Source organism: Cucurbita moschata, unplaced genomic scaffold, assembly GCF_002738365.1.
Source record: "Cucurbita moschata cultivar Rifu unplaced genomic scaffold, Cmos_1.0 Cmo_Scf00005, whole genome shotgun sequence".
In the NCBI taxonomy this organism is placed as follows: Eukaryota; Viridiplantae; Streptophyta; class Magnoliopsida; order Cucurbitales; family Cucurbitaceae; genus Cucurbita; species Cucurbita moschata.
The window spans coordinates 415,326-433,300 of NW_019268521.1; the positions used below are offsets into that span (position 1 = coordinate 415,326).

Consider the following 17,975-nt stretch of genomic DNA (forward strand, 5'->3'; position numbering starts at 1 on the left):
ATTCCTTATAAGGGTGTGGAAACCTCTCCCTAATAGACGCGTTTTAAAACTTTGAGGGGAAGCACAAAAGGGAAAGCCCAAAGAAGACAATATCTACTAGCGGTGGGCTTGGGCTGTTACAAATGGTATCAAAGGCAGACACAGAGCGGTGTGCCAGCGAGGACGTTGGGACCCCAAGGGGGGTGGATTGTGAGATCTCACATCGGTTGGAGAGAAAAACGAAACATTCTTTATAAGGGTGTGAAAACTTTTCCCTAATCGACACGTTTTAAAACCTTGAGGGGAAGCACAGAAGGGAAAGCCCAAAGAAGACAATATCTACTAGCGGTGGGCTTGGGCTGTTACAAATGGTATCAAAGGCAAACACAAAGCGGTGTGCCAGCAGGACGTTGGGACCCCAAGGGGGGTGAATTGTGAGATCCCACATCGGTTGGAGAGAAAAACGAAACATTCTTTATAAGGGTGTGAAAACTTTTCCCTAATCGACGCGTTTTAAAACCTTAAGGGGAAGCACAGAAGGGAAAGCCCATAGAGGACAATATCGGCTAGCAGTGGACCTGGGATTTACCGAATAACTTTGTTACCGAAGCCCAAAGAGAAACATGAAGTCTAACAAGGGACCAAACATTAAGATCTTTTCATCCCTCTAAACATTCTATTATTCCTCACACTTCAAAGACCCCACAAAATAGCACAAACTCCAACTTTCCACAAAAACAGCCCTCTATCATAAAAAGGCAAGTGGAGAAGAAACTCCTTGATCATCTTTCTACAAACCCGAAAAACTGAAAGACCTCGACGACACACACGCCTCAAAGAAACAACTGCAAACCCATGTTTTAAAAGCCTAAATGCAGCTTTGAGGCTTTGACGTTAGAACGGTAGTCAACCATACAGGACAGAGTTAGAAACTTGCGTGATATCTTTTGCATAAACTTCAAACCCATTAATAGAAGCTCTGAAAGAACCATCACCAGCAAAGAAATGAATATTCTCCTCATGCAAGCCAGACTGCTCCCTATGAACAATCACTGAAATTAAATCCTTAGAACTCAAGGACACAGAACTTATAGAACATATCATGTTCAAGTAAGGTCGTCGCTGAAAACGCCAACCAATTTATGACTGAAAATGAGTGTTTCCCATGCACAACCTTGCACCGAGAATGGAAGAGGATGAGGAGTTTCCTGGTCATGATCTTGAGATTGAATCCACACTACTCATGCTAACGTCAAATTCACATTAGAATCAACACATTGAGTGAGAATAAAATTAGTAGTAGGATCTTTAGTTAAGCCGATGACTAGATTTGCCAGGATTGAGAGTTAAAGTATGCGGAGGGTCTGATGTTGTTAAAGCAACTTGCTATACAAAGGGGGCCAAGAGTTTTGAACACATTCCTTCAATTATATTAGGATTCAAAGTATCGTCCTTGAGATTTGATATGATGGGCCTTCGTTTTCGAGTATAGGACAAAGGATATCAATCGAGTATTGTCCTCTGGCATAGATAAAATATCAATCCGATCATTGTTCAAGGATCCAAAGGAGTAACGCCCTGGCCTGCACAAAGAATGATCCTTCTCGCGAAAGGAGGGTGGGGAAGGGACTCATCTATTATCTCTATACAACCTCCATGCCTACTCATTGGGAATGAATAGAAGAATCCAAGAGCATACAAAAAGACAAGCCCTCAAAAGGAAGCCCTCCTAAATGAAAGGTCTACAATTGTGCAAAATAGAACCTATAGAATAATTACAAAAGTTAAAAGAGAAACATGAAATCTAATGAGAGACCAAACATCTGAAGGATCCCTCTACAAACCTCTAAACATTATTATGTCTCTCACCCAAAGATCCGACGAAATAGCACACAACCCAAGAAGCCATGAAATCATCCCTCTTCACGAGAAGGCAGATGGAGGAGGCTCTGATCATATCACTAGTATCCTTACGACGACAAGCATGAAACTGAATGTCTGAAAGAAGCAACTCCAAACAGATATCACTAGTATCTTCATCTGATAGAGAGTGCAATAGAACGTGCCAACTAGCAAGGGCAACTTTCTCGAAAACTTATCCGAAGTGTTAACTCGTCCATGTAAAACCTACCAAGTAAAGAATTTAACCTTCTATGGAATCTTTATCGTCCAAAGAGTAGATAAAACAGACTAATGGGAGAAGGGTTCTACAAACAACGAAAGTAGGATTTACAAGAAAAACCACCTGAATGGTCAGGACTCCAAACATGGACACCCCTTATCCCAATCCTAAAATCGAATTGCTCAAGCAATCAATGATAGGAGAGAGGAAACATCCACCGCTTCTCTACCAAAAAAACGAACAAAGTAAGTGTGATGTCGCACATTGGTTGGGGAGGAGAACAAACCACCATTTATAAGGGTGTGGAAATCTTCCCCTAACAAACGCGTTTTAAAGCCTTGAGGGGAAGCCCGAAAGGGAAAGTCCAAAGAGGACAATATCTACTAGTGATGGATCTAGATCGTTACAGTAAGCCAAAAGAAAAGAAAAGAAAACAGAGCTCCCTGACCAGACTAGGAAATCACCCACCAAACAATCTTTAAAGGAGGACAAATTATAGAGACGAGGAAACGTAGGGTAGGGTCTATCCCCCACCAACTGTTCCTCCTAGAAATATGTTTCCTTCCTCTCCCCACCACACAATGGACAAGGTGAGAGAAAAAGAGGATCTCATAACGGATAACTTTCCGTAGATTCCAATATGTGTCCTTACTCCACCCAACCATTCAAAAGGGTGAGGACCATACTTGCTAGCAATAATCCTATGCCAAAGTCTTAAGCTCTAGGGGAAAGCATCAAGGTCATTTAGCCAAGGGCTTCATTGCGAGTCCTTAAATTCCCAATTTCTATCCACACAGGCTTCTCAACAACCTTCCATCTCACCAAATGCTCCCTTACCTTCTTCAACCCCTTCCAAAAAAATTGCACATAAGCTTCTCAATATTTTTACAAACCAAGCAAAGGGCTCTAAATAGGGAGAAATAGTAAATGGGAATGCCACTCAGAACAGAGCAAATAAGAGTTAATCTACCTGCTTTAGAAAGAAACAAATTCCAAAAAGAAATGGCCTTCAAGTTGATTCCCAAATGGATACCTAAGTAAGGGAAAAAAGCCTAAATCACAACCCACAAACAAAGCCCCTATACATTGATGTAGGAAAAAAGGACTCGAAATGGGAATGGGAATGGAGAAGAGAGGTGAGAGCGGTAGCGCATAGTATTTCACTTCTACTACTTTCTTCTATATTCTACGTTTTCTTACTTGCTGGCATTTTTCCATCTCAATTGTTTATATCCTACTCCTAAACATTGATGTCATTGTCTCAGCATGATGTATCCAAAAGCAGTGAGACAGATCCGAATTTGATGCATCCAAAAGCAGTGAGACAGATCCATATATGAAATTCATACCACACCGTAAATGAGTAGTTCATCAGATTCTATGGAGAAAAACAAACTCTACACAGAATTAATCTTACACGTAGAGCCATCTTCTTCAGCTTATTCATTGCTGAGAACTGCTTTAGCCGAGACAAAACTGCAGAGTCGATAGGCTTGTCAGGGGCAACTGTGTCATCTACAATCCATGGGTGACCTTGACGCCAAAAAGAACTCCATCCATGTTAGTCAGAAGCAATTATATAAAAGGGTCGATGTTGTTTGAATGGAAACAACATTGTTCTTACAAAAGTGTCTAAAATCACTTACAAAGAACTTCATGAGCAGAGATTCTCTCCTTTGGATCCCTTTCGAGCATTTTCCTAATTAAATCTTTAGCACTATCTGAAATGTTGGGCCATGGATCAGAGTTGAAATCTAGCTTACCGTATAAAATCTGTCTGAAGATCCCTGAATCAGTTTCTGTTTGAGATTCAAAACGGAGAGAAAAATAACCTCAGAGATAAAATAAGAAAAAATTCATAAAAAGAAATTTAAGGTCCAGATTTGTACTCATGTACCTGCCCAAAAAGGTGGAACACCACTCAATAAGATGTAAAGGATAACACCTGCACTCCATACATCAACCTCATGCCCGTAGTGCTTACGGAGAACTTCAGGGGCAACATAATAGGGGCTTCCGACGACATCAGAGAACGATTGTCCTAGAAAGAAAAATACATAAACAGAAAACTAAATAGAAGTTTTAAAAATAAACATATTTTCATAAGAAAACATACCTTGGAGAAGCATATAGCTTGAATAGAACAATCCAAATTAAAAATGCCAAACTTGCACAAAAGCCTATGTCAGGAAAAGAGACCCAAAATAATACCATAAACTACCATTTAGCAGTTAATATTTGAAAGAATGTTATAGAAAACCAACTGGGGAAGGCTGGCCATTTGAAAATTTTCAAGGGGTGAAACTAATTCCGGATCTAAACACAAGTCAAAGGACAAATAGAATGTGATGTCCCACGTTGGTTGGGGAGGACAACAAACCACCATTTATAAGGGTGTGGAAACCTTCCTCTAACAGACGCATTTTAAAGCCTTAAGGGAAAGCCCAAAGAGGACAATATCTGCTAGCGATGGATCCGGGCTGTTACAAATGGTATCAGAGTCAGACACCGGACAATGTGTCAGCCTTCTCGCTGTTCCCTGAAGGGGGTAGATACGAGGCGGTGTGCCAATAAGGACACTGGGCTTCAAAGATGGGTGGATTTGGGGGCGGTCCCACATCGATTGGAGGAAGGAAAGAGTGCGAGGACACTAGGCCTCGAAGGGAGGTGGATTGTGATGTCCCACATTGGTTGGGAAGGAGAACAAACCACCATTTATAAGGGTGTGGAAACCTTCCCCTAGCAAACGCGTTTTAAAGCCTTAAGGGAAAGCCCAAAGAGGACAATATCTGCTAGCGGTGGATCTGGGCTGTTACATAGAATAAACTAGCAATAGCAATGAAGATTGAAGTGTTTATGCATGAGTTCAAATTACGAGACTCGGTCGATAAAACAGTAGTTAAATAGACAAGGTCCTTGAAAAATGCACCTACAATTCTATATCAGACATCTTTAGAAACATGAAGCTCCATGGAAGGTTTTATATCATGGGCAACACCTACATATTTTACACCAAAGTTTCAAACAACATTCCACAAAGAAGACAAAAGGAAGCCCAAAACATAGGCTAAAACCTCAAGGCTGCCTTAGTTGATACTCATCTCATCCTGATCACATGCTTATGCTTCCATAAAGGTACCTAAACGGCTGGACATAATCAGTATATGTCATATAAATAATGGGTATGTGTCATATATTCATTTCTCCTTTTCTTTAACGACCCAAATCAAGTAAAAAGCGCCAAAGAGCTTCAAAAAGAGTCCAATTCACCAATACAACAAATAAAACATGGGACCAAAAGATTAAGAAAAAAGAACACAAATATCATGTCAATGGGAACACATACCTGGCTGGTAAAAAACAGAGAGCCCAAAATCCGTGGTCTTAAGCTTAGCATCTTCGCTTGGGTTATCGAACAGAAAGTTCTCAGGCTTGAGATCCCTATGCATAACCCCAAGAGAGTGGCAATTCTCGACGACTCCAACAATAATCTTGATAAGCTTAGCCGCTTCTCTCTCGCTGTAATGACCCTTTTGCAAAATCCTATCAAAAAGCTCACCACCGGCACAAAGCTCCATCACCAAATGCACAAACACAGAATCCTCGTAAGTCCCCTTGATCTGAACAATATTAGCATGTTCGGACAAATGGTGCATGATCTGAACCTCCCTCCAAACATCCTCATAATCCTCCTTGCACGTGAGCTTCCGTTTGGGGATTGATTTGCAGGCGTAAAGGTCGCCGGTGGCTCGATGAGTGCAGAGATACGTGGTTCCAAATTGACCCTGCCCAAGTTTCTTCCCGAGAAGATAATGATTTCTGAGCCTAGGCGTCTGATACGGCAAAACCGAAGTGGAGATCCTGGACGACGATTGGGAGGCTTTGATTCGCTTCTCCATCGAACCCAGATGAGAAATGTGAACGAATTTGGTTGTGATGATTGGGGATGAATCGTGTTCTTAGCTACGATTGATTTGGTACGGTTATTGATTCTGGGTGTCGGAAATTTGGGACGCCATTGTCGATTGTAACTTGAGGGAGGATCGTAGGAGCATTAAATTGTGGAAACAAGAGGGATTGAAACAAATTTGTCCTTTCTCCTTCACGTGGATCATGGAGGGGAAATCCATCTGCTTCTGCAGCCTACGTTCGTCAATAATTGGGATGATTTTGGACCCCACTTTTTCCCCTCTTGTTTTTTCATAATATTTTATTACACTCAATTATTAAAAATACTTCTAAATTTGTCTTCAAAATATATTAAATTTTTTAAATTTTCAATAATAAAAAATTAAAAAATACTCTTTTTTTTTTTAATGAGAAACCGTATTAATTTAAGTTTTATTAATACTAAAAAATACTTATTTGAATGAGAAAAGTATTTTGTTTTTTTAAATTTTAAAAACTGTTATAAATACTTTTCGATTATTTTAAAAAATATTAATAAAAATACTTTTAAAAAAATTAAAAAAATACTTTTATGAGTATTTTTTAGTATTTTTTTTTAATGAGAAATGTATTTTTTTTTTTAAATAAAAAAGTTTTATAAATACTTTTCAATTATTTTAAAAATATCAATAAAAATACTTTCAAAAAAATTAAAAAATACTTTTATGATTATGTTTTAATATTTTTTAATAAGAAATGTATTTTGTTTTTTAAAAATAACCTTAAATTTTAAAAAGTTTTATAAATACTTTTCAATTATTTTTAAAAATATTAATAAAAATACTTAATATTTTTTAAGATGAAAATCGTTTATCGGCACCTCTTAAAGTATCTCCAAACCTTTTAATTGAAAGTTAATAAATATTTTTACAACGCGGTACTAACGGTAAAAATATTTTAAAACTTTTTATTTAGGTAATTTAAATAAAATTCCACTAATTAAAAAATGCAACATCCTTGGCTAAGAAACTAGAAATTTAAAATTATATTAAATTAATAAAAATGTTCGGTTGAATTTTTAAAAGTTTCAATAATATCCTTCTATTGAAAAAAATATTCAAAAATGGTGTTTTCACACCCTTACAAATGGTGTTTTATTCTCCTCCCCAACCAATGTGGAACATCACAATCCACTCCTTTCAGGGCTCAATGTCCTCGCTAGCACTTATTCCTTTCTCCAATCGATGTGGGACCTTGATCAAATCCACCCCCTTTGGGGAACAACGAGAAGGCTAGCACATTGACTTTGATACCATTTGTGACGACCCTAGCCCAAGCCCACCGCTAGCCAATATATTGTAATGTCCCACATTGGTTAGGGAGGAGAACAAAACACCCTGCATAACAAAACACCCTGCATAAGGTTGTGGAAACCTTCCTCTAGTAGACGAATTTTAAAGCCTCGAGGGGAAGCCCGAACGGAAAAGTCCAAAGAGGACAATATCTGCTAGCGGTGGGCTTGAGCTTTTTTCATTTTTTTTTATTTTAACCATCAAATTATATATAAATGTTAAAATGAGCCTAACTAGACATATATTTTACTTTTCTAAATTAAAATTTAAGTAATAAATAAAAGTGTATATTCAATTATTTCAATTATGGTTTATAATTATTATTTTCAATTATTGAAATACTTTTGTTATAATTATATTTAACCATATTTTTTTAATTAGATAATTATGGAATCTTTTATGAAGCTTCGAAGTGGTGGAACCCACTCTAGGAATCATAACCACAAATGTACTCAAGTAGGTGCCAAAATAAATAACAATAATTAATGATCTTAATTGACCTATGGATCAAAACAAAATCTGAAATTGTCTTTTAAAAAATATCTTGTTGTTTTATTTTAGATTAAATTGTTATTTATGCAACACGCTACTACTAACAGATATTGTCCGCTCTAATCCGTATCATGTCAATCTCATAATTTAAAAACACGTACGTTAGGGAAAAGTTTCCACACACTTTATAACGAAATAGTCTATTAGGGAGAGGTTTCGACGCACTTTATAACGAATATTTCGTTCCTTTCTCCAACCGATGTGAGTGTTACGGATATTTAGTACTGTGATATTTGTTCGTTTATTATAATAAACATTTATTGTTCTTTCCATTTATTACTCTTTCTTACGAGGGGATTCGAATCACAAGTTTAGAAACCTATTTTCTTTACTTATCAAGGTAGTAGTCCGTTCCAAAACATTCATATGGGTTGATTCCATATAATTCTTCTAAGTTGTTGGATAATTTAAATTTTAAAGTCATGTTCTTTAATAAGATTGCTAAATCAAATCCCCGAGAATTACTATATCGTATTTTCTTAACATCGTATTTTCTTAACATGGGGCTTATTTTTCCAATTTTCTTAACATGGGGCTTATTTTTCCAATTAAAATTTGCATTAACCGCAAAAGTGCATCACCACTAGTGTGTTGAACTAGAATTAAATTGATTGGAAAGGTTGGTAATGCGATTAATTTCAATCGTGCTCTTATTCGTCATGTTTCGATTTTGTCTCATAAAATTCTATAAGTCACCTAAAATTCGTCCATTTCATACCGTCGACATCACGCTTAAATATTTTTATGGTTAAAATTTTATTCATCCCACTAGGGTTGTCATACTGATCCAACACAAATCATCTCAAGTTTGTCAATTTCATACCATCGACATCATTAACTAACTAACAATAACAATAAAACTAAAATAATTACGAATCATACTCTCACCCGTGCGTTATGTGTTTATATGTATGCATGCACCCGTAGCGAGAACGAAACTAAAAATTCACCGTGTCTCTATGGGTCAATAACTCAACGACGTGACGCCAACAAAAGAACAAACATACAACCTAACTTTGAAGAGTTGGGTTAGAAAAGCATTGGGCACCAATATTATAGGTCCATTTAGAACATAGATGCATGAGTGACATAGTATAGCAAATAGATATGTGATTATCAAGAAAGCAAAAGGTACTCAAAGTACACTTTATTTAGGTACGCACTTACAAAGTGCTGGAAAGAGCCATATTTGCAGGGAAAGTGTTTTGATGGTCTTCTAGTGAAGGCCGGCAGGTCCTGAATGCAGCTGATAAGTACGGCTTGGGACAACCTGTAAAACTCCTTCTTGTTCTGCCAAAGTATCAATTTTGAAAGCTCATAAGACATATAGTACCTTGTAGTAATTGTAGGGATTTAGTCACGTTCTAAAATGAATATCTACTAACGTTAAGCTCAATCTCAGACCTTACGACACTAGTTTCTAAAGTTTCAGTTCGATTTGGTATGTATGATATATCTAATGTTCTATATTCTTAACGAGATATAAGATCTCGGTAGAGAAATATGACTTTAGCATACATTTCAAACCTCTAACTTTAGTGTAATTTATGTATTTCTCTATGTTTTTCTCGTTTATACGTGAATTCTTTTGCCAACTTTTTTCTCACAAATTTTTTGGGAAAGGAGTTTGATAAAAAAAAGAGTTTGGGAATGTCCCGCTTAATTAACTGACATCGAGTTTGGAGTCAGGGCAGCATGGATACGAGACGAGGGAAGTTCAGTTTGGAGTCATTGTGGTTTTCTATCTTCATCTTACCTAATTGGAGAATAACCAAGGCCTTTCAACGAAGTTCAGATAATATAGCGTCCGCGGAGATGGTGGATTAGTTAGGGCAACTGCCCTTTTAAGCTTTTAAGTCAAGGGGCTCTGACTCTGACTCTGGAAGAGCCCTATCGAATCAGATCGAAAAGGGCATGAGACGTGAGCTTTTTTATAGATGTTAAAGAGGTCAGTCAGGGTCAAGGGTGAGAAGGTGCCCTTGGAGCTGGATGAGTGAAATGTCTGGTGTGACGTCGTACGTATTACATATCCTACTTTCTCCCTCTAATTTCTTTTTTCCTTTAAAGGTTATCATCCTAATTTTTTGCTATATCTCACCGACTTTATATTTTTTATCTTTGAATTTTGGCTTCCCAAAATTGTTGCTCCCTACTCTAAAACTAGACCCAGTCATAACTAGGAAAGTAAAAATACCTTTTCTATCTGTTTTTGGCTTACTTAGTTAATTAACTTTAAATTTTCAAATTTAATTGAACTCGAAACTTATCTAAACTTAAATAAGTCAAATGCTGATATAAAGATTTACACAAACAAACAAAATAGTAAATTACACTAAATTCAACCAACAAAACACTTAAAATCAAACATAAGAAATGCCTAAATCCAGCATTGAAAATATAGAAATCAAGTAACATAAATGCTTATTCACGAGAGAGTTGACACAGGAGTTACAGAGAGATGATCAGAGAGTTCCTAGTCCATCCCCCCTTTGGGGGAATGGGGAGGTTTCTGTGGCAAGCGGATGTTTGCTCGGTTGTGTGGAATTCATGGAGGAGGGAAATAATTCCTCTTTTAGAGGTGTTGATGGGGACTCTGTTATAGGAAGGAGTCCCACTTGGCTAATTAAGAGGATGATCGTGGGTTTATCAGTAAGGAATACTATCTCTATTGGTACGAGGCCTTTCGAAGAAACAAAAAACAGAGCCACGAGAACTTATGCTTAAAGTGGACAATTTCATACTATTGTGGAAGTCCGTGATTCCTAACAGACTCTAGTGATGTTTGGTCCCCCGTTGGGTTCTGTGTTTTATTTGGGGTTTGATGACAACTTCTTATAATTATTTTTTAGGTCTTATTTACTTGACTAGATCCATTTTCTTTAGACTGGCTCCCTTCTTGGTGGCTTTGTTTTCTAGATTGTCCTTGTATTTTGCTTTCTTATTAAAAAAAAACAAAGATATGGCCAGGCCAATCCTAAACCCTATTGATGAGTGATGTGCAAAGACCTCGAGGGCAACCAGCTACACCTTTCCAACATGTGCAACTTTGATGCTTCCTGCTGGTTTGATTTTTTCAAAATTTTCAACATCAGCTGGGTCTTTCTGAGCGCCAGAGGCCCTTTTCCAGCTCTTTTGATTGGTTTCTATGGATCATCGGGGTGGTACCTCTTTTGTAGAGATTATGGAACAACTTAAAAGAGAAACAAGAGAATCTTCCTAGGAGGAAGTATGCCGTGATTTTTTTGGGATTTTCTTAGAATCTTCGTCTCTCTTGGTGTGCCTGTGCAAAGATTTACGTAGCTAATTGAAAGTTCTGTCTGTAATCCCCTTGGCATGGGGGTATATCTCATCTCTCATCTCTCTTATTCCAAAAAGAAAGTTCAAATCCATCTATGAACATACTAAAACGTTGCTAGAACTACAAGATATTGATCACATGAAAACATACCTAAATTCAACAATAAGATATCCAAATCAAGCCAAAAAGTATACGACAGAATGGAAATGATCATTACACAAAACAAAAAAGCAAAACCAAAATGAATTTTCCCCAAAATTGTACTTCCTCTGCTCAAAACGCATTAATATGATAGAATCTTCCAGAAATCCACAAAACAGACGAAAACAATATAGAAGAAAATCGCAATAAACTTACTGGAAACCTCCGCGACTTGATTGGGAGTAAGCTTAGCAGAGAAGCCACTGGCAGCATTCTTGTAACTATACACAAGTGCCTCTCTAGCAGCCTCTTCACTGAAAATCAACACATGAAGCCAAAACTCATCGTCAATATCCACCAAGATCACAAAAAATGGGGAGAAAAGAAGAAGACAAACAGACCTGCCGAGAACAGAAGCTAGGGTTCGGATGTGGTAGGCCTCCGGTTCCTCATCGCGGGGCTTCTCCATGTAAACGATATGCACCGCCGGAGAAGCGGACGCGGAATCAACCGATTGAGCGGACATTGCCGAAGAACTAAGAATCAAATTCAGAGAAATTGAGAACAGCAAAACGAAACAGAGAGGAAATGAAGAGAAAATCAATTTCGCCATTACGAGTCAATAAAAAGGGGATTTGGGATCTTCAATAGTTCGGAATCGAATAATGGACGATGTGTTCCATGGCGTGAGAATTAAGATTTCTCAACTAAACAAAAATGGTAAGATTGTTGAAAAAAACACTTAGATGATGTAAAACGTTCGAATCCATGATTTTATTTAGAGTTCAACAAATTTACATGAACAAATTGAGAAAGTTCTTGGTCGGTCTAGCTCGTAGGGTTGAATCTAGGCCTAGGCTCATAGAGTGATAAGGAATCAACTCAAGGAATCGCTAGGACGTGCTAGCATGCGAGCATTCCTCAGCTTAGGTGGTTAGAAAATGCATATTAAGAACTTCAAAAGGGCATTTTTGGCTGAGGATGTACGGTATGTATGTGATGGTAAAGTTACCATTATGCGTCTAGCTTGGGATTTCCGAGTGGCAAGTTGTTTTATGTATTATGCAAAGCTGGAAAGAGAATATGCATGGCTAAAATACGAGTTGGACAATGTAGATGAGTATGTTATACATGATGTAAGAAATTACCAAAATACCCCCGAGAACGAGATTTGTGATGATGTTTTTTTACATGTTTTCTGCTATTTGAGGAAGGAGGATGGGTTATTGTGATCTGTGTCGTGGGTGATTGATGGATGTTATGTCTCTGCTGAGCTTGTTTACTTATACCATCATATAGTATGTTTTTAGGTCTAGGTGTATGATTGTGTGTTCTCCCTATAGAGCGTGTTTATTTGCACAGAATTAGGGCGTTAGAGTTAGTATGTTTTTAGGTCTAGGTTGGCTAGACGATGACCTAGGTCAAGACGCCTCCAGTAGGTTGAGTGCCTTAGGATCGTGAGTGACGGAAAAAGGGTCTAGACCATAGTGTTCCCAGACTAAGAAAGACTCGAGGAGTCAGAACAGATCAACCTGAGCAAGAAGTCCACTTTAACCCACCTAACTACCTTAAGAATCCAATAAGTCTCCTCAACTCCCAAATATGACGAAGACGAAGTTTAAATTATGGATTACGTGCTTAGGTGATCGATAGGTATATCTCCCTAGCAAAGCATGCATGAAAGAACTTAGTTTAGCTTAAGGCGCAACAGCTGGTGCAGTTTACACGTTGACTAGGTCAAAACGCTTCCAATAGACCCTACCAGGATCGTGAGTGGTGAGCAAAAGTCTAAACTTGAGTGCACCTAGAGACTTGGATTAGCCGCGAGGAGCTAACCCAGAGCGTCTTGGAAAATGAGTGATGAGAACTACTTAAAAGTCCCCCTAAGAACTTAGTAGACCTCCACGATAATCAAGGACGAACAAGGTAGTTCTCCAGACTGATAGTAGTGTGACGATGTCAGTAGAGTCGTCGCTACCTTTCCACTCTGATACTCGTACCATTGAGATAGGCATAGGTTAGATAGGAGAGGTGCGTTGAGGCGACTAGGTGCCCCAACTATATGAAAATGGCCCTTGGATGGAGAGGACGTAGAATTATCTGGTGGTTTTAGAAGCTAGACAAGAGAGGGGGGTGCTCCCCAACCTTCGATGACTAGATGGTCCTTTGGGTAGGGTTTGCCAGTTAACCTCTCATCGAGCAGACTAGCACACACCATATTGTCCCTACCAAAAAGAGAGTTCTACGATACTACCTAGGCAGACCAAGCTACCCAAGTCTAAAAGTAGAAAAGTAGTTCACACCAAAGATGAGATTTGTTGCCTAACGACACGAAAAGGTGAACTACCCCCTACTTATCCTAAATGGGTCGGTGAGCAGCTAAAGTACCGCTTGGAACTTCGAGACACCTCAAATACTTAGGTAGCAGTAGAGACTAGGCCCGAACTTTCTAGAGTCTAGAGTAAAACCCGTGGATACCTACTAGGTTAAGGAAACGATGAGAGCCTATATATTTATAAACCTACCCCTTTCCTCTTTCTTTTGCAAGTGTTCTCAGGTTGTCGGTCAAGATAGAAAAGCGTTTGAGAGCTGTGCCGTTACAGAGGGAGTCGTTTTAGAGCATTAGTCCGTCTATGTATTTGTGTCTTTTATATTTTATTTTACAATTATATCTCAAACCCATTTCCCATTTTGTAATAAAGTCGAACAACACCGCCAAATAACTGAATATTATTTCATATTTAATATCGGTATTGTTGTCTTTATTTCAATTTAAATTTTATCGGGTTTTCATCTTTCAGTTAATTTTAATTTTATTTCCCTTTCCACTTTCGTTCTTTTAATCTCGATCCGAGTTTTGAAGCCTCAAAATTTGAGTCGTGACATTACCGCTCTTACCCAATAAATTAGAAAAGGAAAAGAAAAGGAATGTTAGACCATTTGAGGATCATGCCCCTATTTATATCAGTTCACCTAGTGCCTTAATGGATTAAATAATACTATTTTTAATCATTTACTTAATTCTTAAGTCTTGGATAAACTTAAAAATATAATATTAATTAAAATCATTTATTATTTTAAATTTTCAAAAGTTAATTAATTTACTTGCCAGGTGTCACCGTCATGCTTGTCCTTATACTACTTTACTGCTTTCAAGTTTATTATTTCTTCAAAATCATGGGTATGTCTGGTAGACATGAAAGGACTCAAAATGTACTATAGGGGATACGACCAGTTGTCAAATTCTCCCTCTCCGAAAAGTTATATACAGTTAAAGTCGTTGTTGTCGTCTTTTTTTGTTGCATGCTATATAACACGACTCTCAATCTCTCTCTCTCATTCTTGCTTCCAGTTTCTGAAACCTCTTTCTCCCGTTTTCTAAAATTTTCTCTTTAAATCTGGCCCTGAGGTTTGAATACGCGTTGCTCGGCACAACGTGATTCGAAGTTGACTTGTCTCACTTAGTGCTGAGAGTGAGTGCTGCACAATCGCCAAATCTGCTGCCAAGAAAAAGCGATTGTGACACCAAGCAACCCAACTCAATCTGGAATAGACCTCTAAAATTTTATCAACCTGCGAATCAACTCGAATTTTCGATTTTTTAAAAATTCAACTCAACCCAATCTTGATTGGGTACTCCTGTTTGGTCGGGTTCTCGGATCATATGAACACCCCTAAAGACTTCTCTATTTTGGAACCTAATTCCGATATACACTCGGTTTGGTTTCAAATTCATGGGATAAAAAAAAACCTAATTCCAAATCAATCCAAAGAAAATTAAAAAACTTAAAAGCATTTTCCAAAAATAATCACACATTACATTTCCTTCATTTTCAAAGATTCCACCTTTAAATGTTTCAAAACATAATAATAATATAAAATAAATAAAAACCCCTTTGATGAACATGGTTAGAATTGGGAACGCTGATTTTGTAGGTAAGAAAATTAGGGGTGTACATTCAACTTGACAACCCGGATCAACCCAACCCGAACTATAAGAGTTGAGTTGGGTTGGATTAGCTTTTCGGGTTGGTTTGGGTTCATTTTTCTGAACCCGAACTAACTCGGTTTGGTTTCAAATTCATGGGATAAAACCCTCGGGTTGACCTGAGCCAAATAAAAATATATAAAATATACTAAGAGTTTTGCGGTTTGTTAGAGTAGTACTTTGTTGTCAAATTTGCTGTGTAGATGACTAGACACAAATACGTAACAAACACAACCAAATACTTGGAAGTAGCTAACCATGGGTTTCATGTCCCATAGTGTCTTAAAAAGTGAGACGATAGCTCTGAAAAAACAGATTGCCCATCTTTTTTTCTTTGACCGTTAAGAGTAGGTAACCCGTTCCGTTCCCTGTGTCTTTGTTTGAGATTAACACATTAATTATTGATACACACCCCATTTGATAAATAGATCAAAATTTTCTATCGCGAGTCACCTTGCGTCCTTGAACTAATAACCATCTTTTGGCTAACCTAGCTTCCTTCATCCCTCGGGACCAACAAGGGGATCAAGAATGTCATATATTTCAAGAGCTAGATCAGTTGCCGATAAACAAGTCAGAATTGCCTCAACAATAATTGATGGAATTGGACCTAAAAAAGCCATTCAGGATGCTCCCTCACCTTGATCGAATCTTAAAGAGTGAGTTGAAACTAACTTTGGTTGAGGAAGCTTGTCGATCATATGAGCAGCCAGAAACCAACCTTGAACATTCTTTGCGTGTTGCTTCGACAAATCTCTATCGGATGTCTTTTTTTTCATTCTACTACATTATTTTACCGTGGCAGGTTCATAACTATCCAAGAGTAGGGTTATATCAAGCCTTTTAATCAATAATTATGCATATATACTCACTATTTTCTCGTTATTTGTTCCATTCATTCTATTTAATAAGCATACAATAGTCCTTATGGTTCAACGTGAGAAGGTAATCAATTTGTATAAATCTAGCCTAATTGTATATTTAATCGAGTTATTTTGCAGATTGGCAAAATTTTTATGCTGAATTATGATGTCATAAAAAATCAAGAAAAAGAATCTTTTTTAATACTCTAGTTTCATTATAAGAACACTCAAAGGTAATTGAAGGTTACGAAGAATTCTTCTTCTAGAGAATTATTAACAGAAATTAATAATGATTATGAAAGTAATCGCTATGCATGATCCTCCGAAGAGAACTTGAAAATTTATTAAGAGCTGAAACTCACCCAAAAGTCGAGAAGTCAACAACTTCTCTATTTGAACTCTCCTAGTCAAACTTCATTATTATTAATTTCTCGTTTACCCTCTGTTTTCGACAACATTGTTCAGTTTGCATTCTTATACGCCGATCGACACAGTTGTAATGACAGTTAAGTTCATTCAATTTCTTAGCAATAAAAGTAACCGAAAAGAATAGGTTCTCTGTAAGATCAATTATTTACTTATTGCTTGCTACTTGTGATAGTGTACTTGCACTTCTACTTGCGGAATTTTACTCCATTTTACTATTGGAGAACCTGATTTAGTTACTTTATCTGTAGTGAGTTGGAGCAAAAAAGAAACCACAACAAACTGAAATTTTCTTCTACATAATCGGGTATATGAATCCACCTGTTGGTTTGGAATTTATTTTGGATCATGAAATAGAAAGAACTTTTAGGCGGAGGTTGGAGGAGTAAAGATCGAGAATAACATAACAGAACATGATCATCATATTCGCTCCAATAGACAAACATGGTTTTGTAGTCAAAGCAACTTCATCACTTTCGTGTTTCACAATAAAGCTAGGGTTTGTGTAGAAATCGGTCTTATCAAGGAAAACCTCCCAAATCGTGTTTTGATTGGATCGACTGTGTATGTATGGATCACTAGCAAGAAATCGTTGATTTTTGAATACCTAAGTTCTGCACGTCATTTTTATTTACTTTTTTTTTCCTTGATATCTCCGGGTGTTGTCACCAAAAACCTTCCCCCTCCAAAAAAATCAAACTTTGTCTTACATAAAGTTGCCAATAGACCGACCGGTGGAGGGTTCAACAAAGAAAAAGAAAACTTAAACCAAGCTGTAGTGATGACTAATTCAGCTAGAATCTTTGTCCATAGCTAGAATCCAAGCGACTACTTTTGAACTAAAACTTGTGATGTTTCAAATGCTACAAATCTCAATGAAGTTTTATGGATTATCGTTAGAAGATCTCTGCTTCCATTCAAAGTTCTTTTTGGGAGTGAGTGACTCATTTCGATTTCAAGGAGTGGATAAAGACTTGATTAGATAGTATTTATTTCTTTATTCTTTGAGAGATATTGCTAAATCAGGGTCGAAAATCTTAGCACGGAGAGCAATTGATTCTTGGAATAGTCTATTTTATCAAATACTTCTCACCCACTAAAAATGCATGGTTCAAAAACGAAATATTTCTTTTCAATAGTTTGAAGATGAAGCACTAAGTGAGGATTGAGAAAGATTCAAGAGAAATACTTAGAAAGTGTCCCGTCATGGGCTGATCCATTTTATCCAAACAAGTGATGGACACATCCACCAATGGATGCTTATGAGATCCTAGAAAGAAGAATCTAACAATAGTTAATGAGTTGATGTGCCGAGCAATTCAAAAAAAAAAAAAAAAAAAAAATACTAGAAGTTGATGTTTTAACC

At 37.3% G+C, this 17,975-nt stretch overlaps 2 protein-coding genes across 2 annotated transcripts in view; both read right to left on the reverse strand.

Moving 5' to 3' along the window:
* LOC111442640 (calcium-dependent protein kinase 11-like) overlaps positions 1-6,205 on the reverse strand; it is a 10,798-nt gene extending 4,593 nt beyond the window's left edge. The window contains exons 1-4 of the mRNA XM_023080091.1: positions 5,448-6,205; positions 3,999-4,142; positions 3,748-3,900; positions 3,519-3,634 (exon numbers count right to left, since the gene is read on the reverse strand). Coding sequence (XP_022935859.1) covers positions 3,519-3,634; positions 3,748-3,900; positions 3,999-4,142; positions 5,448-6,000 — 966 coding nt within the window. The 5' untranslated portion in view covers positions 6,001-6,205. The remainder of the gene's footprint in view (positions 1-3,518; positions 3,635-3,747; positions 3,901-3,998; positions 4,143-5,447) is intronic.
* Positions 6,206-8,922: 2,717 nt separating this feature from the next.
* On the reverse strand, positions 8,923-11,981 carry LOC111442644 (subtilisin-like protease SBT3.11). The gene is made up of 3 exons (XM_023080098.1): positions 11,734-11,981; positions 11,549-11,646; positions 8,923-9,183 (listed from the first exon to the last, which is right to left on the reverse strand). The coding sequence occupies exons 1-3, from the start codon at positions 11,943-11,945 to the stop codon at positions 9,110-9,112; spliced, it is 384 nt and encodes a 127-aa protein (XP_022935866.1). The 5' UTR covers positions 11,946-11,981; the 3' UTR covers positions 8,923-9,109.
* Positions 11,982-17,975: the final 5,994 nt, after the last annotated feature.

Coding starts and splice junctions, on each gene's coding strand:
- LOC111442644 (XM_023080098.1), bottom strand. CDS start 11,945: ATGGCGAAATTGATTTTCTCTTCATTTCCTCTCTGTTTCGTTTTGCTG. Junction 11,647..11,733: donor CTAGCTTCTGTTCTCGGCAG/GTCTGTTTGTCT, acceptor GTTGATTTTCAG/TGAAGAGGCTGCTAGAGAGG. Junction 9,184..11,548: donor TCAAGTCGCGGAGGTTTCCA/GTAAGTTTATTG, acceptor ATACTTTGGCAG/AACAAGAAGGAGTTTTACAG.